This window comes from Tenrec ecaudatus, chromosome 7 (assembly GCF_050624435.1).
Source record: "Tenrec ecaudatus isolate mTenEca1 chromosome 7, mTenEca1.hap1, whole genome shotgun sequence".
Classification (NCBI taxonomy): domain Eukaryota; kingdom Metazoa; phylum Chordata; class Mammalia; order Afrosoricida; family Tenrecidae; genus Tenrec; species Tenrec ecaudatus.
The window spans coordinates 90,174,611-90,186,816 of record NC_134536.1 but is presented as its reverse complement, the minus strand read 5'-3'; the positions used below and the strand labels follow the sequence as shown (position 1 = coordinate 90,186,816).

General features: G+C 40.0%; 1 protein-coding gene across 5 annotated transcripts in view; it reads left to right on the top strand.

Moving 5' to 3' along the window:
- CYB5R4 (cytochrome b5 reductase 4) overlaps window positions 1-12,206 on the top strand; it is an 89,098-nt gene that overhangs the window by 29,928 nt on the left and 46,964 nt on the right. For all 5 annotated transcript variants that reach the window (XM_075554820.1, XM_075554817.1, XM_075554819.1 and 2 more), the window contains exon 4: window positions 1,436-1,517. In XM_075554820.1, coding sequence (XP_075410935.1) covers window positions 1,436-1,517 — 82 coding nt within the window. The remainder of the gene's footprint in view (window positions 1-1,435; window positions 1,518-12,206) is intronic.

The window sequence follows — 12,206 nt, the reverse complement described above, 5'->3', positions numbered from 1 at the left end:
AACCTGTGATACACAGATGGCATAACCGGGCTTCCTGAATGCAGAGAGGACATGCAGGGCCTGCTTTTAGAAATTGTACTGTAGCACACTCAGAGTAGGCGACACCTTGATATCAAGACAACCAAAATCCCTACAGCCGGGCGCGTACACACATCACGATAAAGCAATAAAGGACTGCAGTTGTCCAGGGTTTCCTTTCACCTGGCTCCTCAGCGATCAAGAACTCAAAGGCTGCACTGCATTGAGCAAATCTGCTGCACAAACCTCTTTAAGCTGTTACAGAGAAAAAACGTGTGCCTTAAACCAGGTCATTTTCAGTTGCCTCTTATACATGTGAAATTTGGACAGTGAATTGGCTGTTAAACTAGGAGATGACTCAGTAGCACGTAACAAAACAAACATCAGTATCCTGGTATCTACATCTTTTTATGTATGTGATAATTTCTCAGCTAAATGCCTAAATTAGTGAGTGGAAAACTGTATATTTTAATGCATATTGACATCGTGGCCTCCAGAAAGGCGATGTAAATTTAATTCCCACCGGTAGTGTGTGGCAATGAGTACGGGCAATTGCCTTCCTTTAGAGTGTCAGGCTCAATGCTAATTTTGAAGCCTCTGTCATATATCCAAGTCTCAACAACCATAGTTTATTTATCATTGTTCGCTCATGGAAAATACTCCCAGCTCAATTCACAAAGCAAGCAATTGTGTATGTGTTTTTTCATCAGGAGAACCATCATACTGTGTAGTAGAAATGTTTTGTTTTTTAATTTTCCCATGTTTCAAAAGACTGCTGAAAAAAGTTTAAAATTTATAAAAAATTAGTAAATTTTATGATTTCATGAAAGATACTGTTGGTTTTTTTACCATGTGGGTGTGCGGTAGAGAAGAGTACTAATACAGTTTGGGTGTCACTCCTTTGGTTCCTTACCAGCAGTTTTACTCCCCATTGCTTCTGTAAGGTTAGTGTAAATGATAGCATCATGAGTCTAGTTTAGACCCCACGGACACCTGACAAAGCCCAAGAATAATACCCCCGAATCCCACATATGACACCTGGTGAACATCGTTGTCAGCAAGTGTTATCTATCCTGCCTTTCTGTCATTCTCCTGTAGCTGACTGACTCTCTCCGGGTGGGACATGAGTTGGCAGTGAGTTTGGTTTGGCTTTTGGGTGCTGCAGATGGTGAAAGTGGTCTGTTGTTAATCAGATTAGAGGGTCCAGCCAGTCTATCCCTAGGCACCTATGAATACCACCGGCCATCCATTTTCTTAAAATCAACCATCACAAATCCTGTTCTACTCTGAATCTACACAGTACCAACTGGTTTTCAGAGCAATCTAAGACTGTTTAAAAGTTCTGCTTATAATAAAGTTAGAATCTTATGTGGAGTTCAATACATGTTGCTTTTCTGTCATTTATCTCCGATGCCAGGTGCATCGTTGGGTCAATTATGAATCCATGTTGAAGGAATGCCTGGTTGGCAGAATGGCAGTTAAGCCCACTCTTTCTAAAGGTAAGTAGTGCTACAGCTGACCTTTAAAATGGCATTGATGTGTGACACATAAGAATTTTTTTTAAACTTAGATTTCAGCAATTAAAGAAATCACTGTATTTTTCATCTTTTCACTGGTCCCTTAGTCTAGTCCCTCTAAAGGTTTTGCTTCATCCTTCTAATTAAACTGTGACTGATTTCACCTAACATTTTAAAGTATATTTGTAGAGAAAATTCTGTTCCTCACTCTCTCTTTTGAGCTTGATTTAAAGTTGTACAAAAAGATTAGTGCAGTTAGTTAATGTTGATTTTTAGACAAGGTTTTCAGAATTTAATTTGTTGAACCAGTGCTGATACATTCATGTGGTTCAAAAATTCGAGGAAAAGCAATAAGCTTTGCAATGAAATTCATCTTCTCACTGCCTGGAACCCTCTTGCTCCTTGCCCCGCCCACTCCTTGTACCTCCCCCCAAATGACCTCTGTTGTGATGTCGTGCACGAGTTTTCCCATCTCTGAGCTGGGACTCTACAACCTAGGCAGTGCTGGAAGTCAAGGTCTTTCTTCAGCTTCTTGTGGAAAAGCACCGCATAGACAAGGAGTAGCTTTGCTTACCCCCTTCCTATGGAAGGGATCACAGGCAGCTCTCTTGAGGGAGACTGTAAGTCTTGAAACCCCATTAGAAATAATTTGGCTCTTCGGCCAGATTCTGCTACTTCTTAGTTCAGTGGATTTTGTTAATTTAAGATTTTATTCTCCGAGGATTAAATTTTGTTGTGAGGCGTCATTGTGTCTCAAATTCTAATGACTACAACAGAAGGAAGCACTGCCCAGTCCTGTGTCGGCCGCACGGTCTTTCGTGTGTTTGAACACATTGTTGCAGCCACTGTGTCAGTTCATCTCTTAGGGCGGGGGGTAGGGGGGCCCTCTTGTTCTCTGACCCTCTGCTTTACAGAACATGATGTCCATCTCCAGAGACTGGTTTCTCTGTGTACCACATCTGAAGTATATGAGGCAGAAGCTGACCTTCCTGGCTTCTGAGGGGTATTTTGACTATGCGTCCTTCAGTACAAATGTGTTTGTTTTTCTTGCAGGCCAGAGCGATCGTGTTAGGCTCCTAATTGCAAGGTCAGCAGTTTGAAATCACCAACCCCTCGAAGGGAGAAAGATGGAGCTTTCTACTCCTGTAAGGAATTAGTCTCAGAAACCCCTGTGTACAGTTCTACTGTCCCATAGAACTTCTGAGTTCAGCAGGTTTTGACTGAATCAACTCAATAGCAGTGAATCTAGCAACCCATGCTACATTCAATGATACTTCTGAATTCATAATTCAAATGCTTCCGTTATTCCCTGATCTTTCTTCTTCATTATCCAGTTTGAATGCATATACAACCATCAAAAATGCCATGGCTTGGTTCAGGCGTACCCTAGTCTTCAGAGTGACCGCTTGTTTTTTAACACTGTAGAAAGAGCTTTTGTAGCTGATTTGCCCTGTGCAGTATTTGATTTCCTGTCTATTGTGTTCATCTCAACAAATGAAATCAATAATTATATCCTATAAACCCTCCATATGTGTTTTGTTATTGTTTATTGGCCACGTTGTAAGGGATTTTGTTTCTTTGTGTTGAGGTGTTGACCATATTAAAGGCTTCAGTCTTTATCCATAAGTATTTTAAATCTTTCTTGCTTTCAGCAAGTAAGGTTTTGTCATCTGCACATCACAGCTGTCAATGAGCCTTCTCCTAGCTGACGCTGTGTTCTTCACATATGTTAGAATTTCAGATCGGTTGCTCTGCATACAGATTGTATAATATGCTGCGAGGGTACAACCCAGATGAGATCTACCTTTCCTAATTTTGAATGATGCCATATTTGCTTTTTCTATTTAAATGACTGCCTATAAGTCTGTTTACAAGTTCTGCATAAGCTGTTTGTGTTCTAGAACTCCTAATCTTTGCAATGCAATTCATAATTGTTTTATTCATAGTTGAATGCCTTTATAGCCAATAAAACATAGGTAAGCATCTTTCTAGTGTTCTCTTTCAGCCAAGATTCATCAGACATCAGTATCCCTTGTTGCAAGTCCTCTTCTGAATCTGGCTGCAATTTCTGGCCGTTGATAGTTGATGTACTACTATAATCAATTCTGAAGTATCTTTAGCCAAATTTTATTTGCATGCCATATTTATGGTACTGCTTGATAATTTCTGACTTTTGTTGGGATCATCTTTCTTTGGAATAGGTTCAAATATGGGTCTCTTTTAGGGAGTTGTCCAGGTAGCTGCCTTTTAAATTTCTCAACACGGACAAGTGAGTACCGGCAGCACTGCATGGTTGTTGAACAGATCAAGTGGGCTGCAGAAATTCATGTAGCCCGCGTTCTCCACTGCCTACAGTGCATCCTAGACTTCTTTCTTTAATAACAGGGCTTCTTAAGCATAGGACACCTCCTGAAATGGTTGCATATTGACCAATTATTTTTTGATACAGTAACTCTTGATTCCTTCCATTCTTTTAATGCTGCTTGTGTATAGAAAGGTGCTCAAGATTTTTTGCTACCTTAATTATGTACCTTTATTTTGAAAGATACCTTGTTATTTTTAAGTGACCCTATGTACAAGTCAGTTCTGACTCACAGTGACCCTGTGTACAACAGAAGAAAACACTGCTCGGTGCTGCGCCAGCCTTGTGATTGTTCCTATTTGATCCCACAGGGTCAGCCCAGCTGGTGGAGGGTCTTTCTCCTTTTCACTGGCACTCTGCTCTACCAAACATGATGACAGTTGCCAGGAACTGGATTTTCCTGATGGCTTGTCCAAAGTATGTGATAAAATTTCACCAACCTTGCTTCTAAGGATCCTTTTGACTATATTTCTTCCAAGACAGATTTGTTCTCTGGCAGCCCATGATCCTTTTATTGTTCATTAATAATACCTTAATTCAAATGCATCAGTTCTTCTGTGGTTGTCCATACATATTGTCCATGGAGATGAGGCACTTAAGAAGGCCATGACCTGGGTCAGGCGCACCTCCGTCTTCAAAGTGACCTCCTTAACTTCCAGCACTCGAAAAAGGTCTTTCGAAACAGTTTTGTTGAATACAGTGTTACTTGGTTTCTTCATTTCTGCTTTCATGATCATTGACTGTGGATCCAAGGAAGAATAAATCCTTGACCATTTTAGTCTTTTCTCCGTTTATTATGATGTTGCCTAGTGGTCCAGCTGTGAGGATTTGGGCTCTTTTTACACTGCATTGTAATGAAGTATTTGATCCTCAGCAAGTGCTTCAAGTCCTCCTCACTTTCAGTAAGCAAGGATTTGTCCCCTGGATCCTGCAGGTTCTTTACAAGCCGCCCTTCATTCCTGGTGCTGCCTTCTTCATGTGGTCCAGCCTCTTGGATGATTTGCTCAGCATACAAACTGAATACAGATGGTGAAATGATATAACCTTGACACACACTGTCCCTGGTTTTAAGTCCTTGTCCTGTTGGAACTTCTAGGTCTATGTACAGACAAGGTCCCACATGAATACAATGAAATGTTCTAGAATTCCCATTATTCTGTTTCACTGTTTGTTCTGATCCACGCAGTAAAGAAAATTACTTAAGCAAAATAGAAATGGTGCTAAAATCAGAAAGATTGAAGAAACTGACAAACTCAGACTAAATAGTAGCCATAAAGAAGTGAACTAGCCATTATGCCTTCTCCTTGTCACCACTTGATTCCGGGATGCACACATAGTTTTAAAATGTAGACTCGAGCTACTACTCTGTGTCTGTACGTTCACACTTCTCTTGTGAGCACTAGCAAACAAAGCTCAGATGCCGATTACTGCAGCAGCATATCTAACCTAAGAAAGACTTTAGGTCAGATGTCTTCTCTGACACTTAGGCATCAATAAACAGAGCCTATCTGAGTGCTTTTCATTGTTACTAAATCGAGGTGCATAATAAACATCCTAATGCTAAGAGGTTTAAATAAATTAGTGTTTACTCACCACCTCGCACATAAGGTAGTCGAAGTGATTGTCGCTGTTGTGGCCACTTCCCCAGCCTCCACTCCTAAAATACCAAGGCTAATTACATTTTTTATTCCTTTTTTTCTTTAATTTACAAGTCAGTGTGTTCTAATGAGTTTTTGCCATGAAAAAGTGGTTTTGTTTTCTGGTGGGGGGTGGAGCTTTATTATTTTATTTCTGTTTTTGACAGGACATATGGGTGGGGTTGTGAATCAATCTCCGGGTTGTTTTGCTGTGAAATATTTTTGAATCATGAATGTGATAAATAGGCCAGCAGCTTATGATAAGAGCCATCTTGTAAGACTTTGATTGGGAAGCAAAGACCAACAGAAGAGCTTTGATTCAGAGTAAATGGATCAGGACTTTGCACTAGTGGAGCTTGGAGATAGACACAAAAATTAAGAGTCAGACAACAAGGAGTGGACTGGGGTCAATTATTACATGAAATCTGGAAAGAGTCGGAAATCCAAGTTTCCAGAACCAGGAGACCATGTAAAGACAAACACAAAGAAGGTAAGGAAATGGGTTGAATGTGGCAGAGACAGGACTGTCCTTGGTGATTAAGAGGAGACGTTACTTTCACACTTCCTGGTAAGCCTTTGGAAAGGCTGGTGCGGTGGGTAAAGTGTTGGACTGCTGAGTCCAGTCCAAACCCCCTGCTGCTCTGTGAGACATGCTGAAACCGTCAGCCTCCTGTAAGACTGACCACTGAGAAACCCTGTGGACCAGTTCTGTTTGTCTTATGGGATCACTGTGGGCAGGAGTCAACTCATCTGCAGTGGGCTTGAGTTTAATTTTATGCCTTTCATCTTTAGGCAGGGATTGATCATCATCTGTGCTCGCTTGAGATCTATTGATAGAAACCAGTAGATAAGTAACCATGGCAATTTGGAGAATGAAACAGGACTCTGTTGTTCATCATGTAGGACATCAAGGGGAAAACCAGGGCACGTACTCACCCCACAATTAAACTCGTAGGTAAAGTGGACAAAGAATGTAAAGAGAATGTTCTTGACTTGGGGCTGTGGTAGGGACCATGAATAGTTGGGGGGTAAGGAGTTTTACACATGGGCTCCTTTCAGTATAAAAGCCCTGAAAAAAGGTGATTGCTTGAGCCCAATGCAAGAGGATCCAGAATTAGTAGCTTTAGGATATCCCCACAGTTGGGGAGTTCTACTGGTTAATTTTCCATTTATTTAGTGATTTCTAGATTCAAGAAAAAGCTATTGATGTCCATTCCCGTAAAAGTTTATAGAATCAGAAACCCATAGGGGCAGTTAGTTCTACTCTGTAGTATAGGGTCACAATGAGTCAGACTTGACATGATGACAGGGTGGGCATGAGTGAGCATGGGGATACGAAGCCCTGGTGGAGAGGTGATTAAGGGCTCCGAATTACAGCCTTGTTAAACCTATAAGGCAGTTAATTCTGCTCGGTCCTATAGGGTCGTTGTGAGTTGGAATCAACTCCACAGTAGAATGGTTTAGAATAGGGGTGATAAAATGCCCAGGAAGAGAATGGTAAAGCTAACAGACTCAGAATATAAAATAATTCTCGTGGATTAATTGTGATTATAATACTTCTTCCTTTAAAAAGCATTGTGGTTTGCATTATGCCTTAGAAAGCTATATCAATAATAAAAGAAAAAAGCTTTCATTGTTCTTTTTCTGGTGTTAGTAGCATATGAGGGGATACCCCCCCAAAAAACAGAAGAAAGCTCCGCTGGGCAGAGCTTTCATATTACACATTTTTCCTACTAGAGGAGCATTCAGTAACTCATTCTGAGTCAGTGCATCCAGTGGCCTTGCCCAGGAAGGTTCTCTGTGGTAACAGTGGATTTTTTCATAAAAAACAGTTTTGTTTGAACCTCATTTTTTATGATGGCCAATTTAAGAGAACAGCGTTTGGTTGTGAAATTTTGTTTCTTGAGGAAAATGCCATAGGAATTGTTGTGATGTCAAACACAGCTTACAAGGATACCTTATTGGAGAAAACTCAAATGGATGAGTTATTTTCTCATTTCAAAACAGGTGAAATGTTGAGTGATGACTAACCTCATTCTAGATGTCGGGCAACTTCCTGAACAGATAAAATGTCAATAGCATTCATGAAGACTGATGATGGACCACTGAGATGGTGAAGTTATCTGCACTCTTCGAGCTCGATTCAGCGAATTTTAATGGAAGATTTGGGAATGAGAAGGGTCACAGCAAAATTTGTGCCCCGGGTCCTGACTGACCAGCAAAAGGAGCGTTGAGTGGAAACATGCTGTGCTTTGAAAAAACAGCTCCTAAGTGACCCTGACTTTTTCTCCCAAGGTCATTACTGCTGAACAGACATGGTGCTATTCTTACAGCCCCGAAAAGCAAACGTCTATCAAGTCAGTAGAAAATGCCAATGATCACCTTAACCAAAAACAGCTTGTCAAGTGAAATCAAAGATCAAGACAATGGTTATTTGGTTTTTTGATGTGAGGAGGATAGTGCATTGGGAGTTCATTCCAGCAGGTGAAACGGTTTATCAAGCTTCCTATTTAGAGGTTCTGAAAAGATTGCATAACAGTGTGCGACAAAAAAGTCCTGATTTGTGGCAGATGGGGGACTGGATTTGCCACCAGAACAATGCACCTGCTCATGCAGCCATCTCAGTGTGCCAGATTTTGGCAAAACAGCATGCTTCTCTTGCCCCACACACCTTACTCACATGACTATGCTCTGCAACTTCTTTTTGTTTCCAAGAATAAAAGGGACATAAAAGGATAGTGATTTGATAACATAGAAGAAGTGAAGAAAAAAAACAATGGAGGTGCGGTCAGCCATTCAAACGGCTGAGTTTGAGAAAATGTTCCCAAGAATTGAATCACAGATTTGATAAATGTATTAAGTATAATGGAGAGTCCTTTGAAGGCGATACGTTTGTTTTGTATACATAGCTTTTGGGGGAAATCTGGGTTTTTTTGGGTATCCCCTCATATGTTAAACTGATACGTAGGCAGTGGACAGTCCTCTGAGGTGTTTCACGTAAGGGTACATCTATAGAGTCAGGGCTGGCACATAGATACCAGGATCCAAAGGATTGGTTAATTCCTGCCATCGCACCAAGAAATGACTTCAATGCATTACTCAAAACAAATGCAAGAATTTAGCCTCAATTTGTTATGAGTTCAATTTAGAGATAAAGGAGAATTTCTAGATAAAAAAAGGTTATTAACCTTATATTGACCCAATGGCTGCAACAGTGGACAGAATTGTAGAACAACTGTAAGGATGGTGCAGGACCCAGCAGGGTTTCATTCTGTTTTACGTGTGCTCGGTATTCATCGGAACAGGCTTGGCAAAACCTAATATCAACATGTGGGAACCAGGGAGTCTTCTGACAAGACTAAGCCACTCAAGGGAACATCAAACCTACTGCCATTGGTCTGAAACTATCGGGTTTCCAGACTATGTACCTATATATGAGCAGATAGCTTCATCTTTCTCCCTCAGAGTGACTGGTGGGTTTGAACTGCCGATTTGTATGGTTAGCAACTTTGGGAAGATAGACTGATACATTTTGGATTTTGTAAATAAGATCCTTGATAATAAGACTGACTGTTCTCATATCTGATGGTTACATGATCCCAGCCTGTTGGAGTAAGAAAGGAAGATGAAACACATTACTGAAAGGTAAAGCTTTTAAATACAAACGATCAACACCTTTCTCCTGAGAAGGCTTTCATGGGGCCTCCTGATACATGTCTCCTGATACATCTTCCACACTGTTAGAATACTAGGTTCTCAATGGAGTCCTTTCAAGTTTCTTCCAAATAAAAATGACCCTCCTTTGTTCTTCCTTAACACTGGACTTTACAGCATGTGTCACATAGTATTAATCTTATTGCCTTCTCTTTTTAACCCAGTTTAATTTTTTGAATAATGCATGTGCATGATTCAGGGATGATAAGTCCCTTGGTCATACCTCTGTCTCACATATTTCCTTTTCTCCCTTCCACACACACACACAAACACAACTATGTTTATAGTTGTATTGTGAGCCTTTCTAAGTTGCATTTATGCATGTATAAGCAAACTGAAAAATTATATTCTTATTTTTCTAATTTTATCTCTATGACTTCATATTATGCCAGTATCAGTATTAGGATGATGACCAACATACTTATTGAAATAATTAGCATAATTGTAAATTCAATAAAATTTTTCATACTTTATCCCAGGGGATCCTCCAGTGGCTCTAGATATAAACTAGATTGAGGACACAATTAAAATTTCTTACTCAGCCCTCTTGCCAAGATAGCGTAGCAGAACCCCAGACAGATCACAGTCCTACCTTCTAAATAACTGTAACCTCTGGAAAGCAGAGACTCATAACCACAATAATACAGTTTCACCAACGTCATGAGGAGCTCTAAATTCGGTTACCCAGGAGCCAAGAAAATGATGGAATTAGTTATCAAGACAGAATGTCTGAGTTCCCTTCAGGGAAGAAATTATCTCATGGGACTACAGTGATTCTGATGTAAATCTACTTCACAGTGAGAAATCCCTTTTTTTCTGTGACTCGGTGTTTGAAAGCTGCACGAAAGCATACTAGTACAATCTTTGGAGTTAATCTACAGGTGTGTCTCAGGTATGGTAGCCGAGAGGTCACTTGCTGGTGGGAACCAATGAACAATGTCTATCAACTCAGTTAGGCCCTACATCCTTTCACAAGCATGTAGATCTGCAGAGTCACAGCAAGGTGGGGAAGGCAGGACACAGCCCAGGCGTAAGTCTAAGAGGACATAAACAAGATGCCGCTAATAGGAAAGACACCTGACTGAGGCAGCCAAGCAAGAGGGGGAAGCTGTTTCTACTTCATGTCTATTCATCTGGAAATACAGTGGGCGGGGAGGGGGGGAGTGCAATCTGGAAGCTACTCTTGTGTGTTTGAATTGAAGGGAGGCGTGCATGATTCAAGAATGGCAAATCCCCTTGTCGCACCCCTCTCTCACAATTACCCTTTTCTCTGTTCTGTGCACGTACCAAGTTACTCTTATTCTATTATGACCCTTTCAATCTAACTGTATGCATGTATAAACATATGTATATATTGTGTTTCTAACTTTGAAACCAAATAGTTTCATATAATGTCAGTATCAATATTGGGATGATGAGATAGCACCAGGTGCTCTTCACCCTCAGTGCATCCCTGGACAGTTCAGATATCTTAGTGGAAGTTGTCCTCCTAGGGGTATATTTTCAAAAGACTCCATGAAAAAAAATATTGATTCAGTTGAATCCTTGGAGTTTTGACAGAATCAAGTCAGTTCATGTCAGGCAGGAAATAACCATATGAGATAACATTTTTTCCCAATAAAAACAAATTGTATAGGGCAATTTTTCAAAATCTAGGGACCTCTTTGATAAAAGCAAATAGTTTTGCATGATAAATGTGATATGTCAGCCAGCTGGTGTATATTAAAGATAAACATAACTTATTATATTACTGTGAAATTACTGTTCTGAGATGAAACAAATATTCACAACTGTATTAGCAAAGACTAACTGCATGAAAGTAAGTAACCATGTAGGAACATCAGTGATTTCTTGCCAACTCTAATAACTTGATTTTTATGTATCAATTGATAAACAAAGCTCATATTAAAGTATAATTACATAGTTTTTAGGTCCTGTGTTTTTTTCAGTGACTATTAACTCTAGCAGGAGTATATGAGGGCAAGTCAAAATGTATTGTTACAAGAGCATAGACATTTTTATTAAACTAGAATTTGTATATGCAAAGCTCTTGTTTCTCAACATATCTTCCCTCTAGGTTTATACACTTTTGATGGCAGTGTTTCTACCTCTCTAACCTTTCCTCAAGTAATTCTGCCCTCTAATTTACACCAAGTCAAAACGGAAGTTTCCCATCCTCAAATGAGGTCAAGCCTGTTCCTTTTGAATGCAAACAAACAAAAAGCAGGCTCTCAGGGCTATTGGGTAAATAAGATTCTGCAAGGGCAGCTCTTGCTACCCTGGAAGAATGAGTGTATGCATCATTGTGATGGAAAAACATTCCATGGTACAACTTTCCTAGGGTTGGTCTTTTTCTCACCAATACAGTTTTCGATTTTCTCAAGATACTTTCTGTCAAAGCTACCATTTGGAACAGCCACTGTCACCTTCTGGGCTGACCTTTCCACTTTGAATTAACTGACCCAGCTGATTCCTCTTAGACATCACTGTTTTGATAGAATTTGTTTTTATCAGGCATTCTATTGAGACTGGTAAAGGAATTTGAATGGGCTTCAAAAAGTTCATAAAAAATCACATTATCTTTCAACTCCAGGTTTTCATGAATTTTTGAACCTCCATTGTCTTAATGGGAGAACTTGTCTGCAGCTATTCAGGGATTCCAGAGACATGCTTAAGCACAGGTTTTGTCAGGAATAAACCCATGAATATATGAACTAGAACCATGCTGGCAATACTTTTGACTTACCCGTGAATCATGGAAAAACAGAGCTGAGTTTCAGAGGAGACAAAGTCTAACCTTGGCTTTACAGCTAATGAACTGTAGAATTCTTTTAGACCATCATCTCTGGTTTTCAGTCTTCAAATGATGATTTGTTGCATGTTGAAAAATTTGAACTATGAAATTATTTCGGTAAAATAGGAAAACTTAACCATAAGGATGGTCATCTAGCTTCCTTA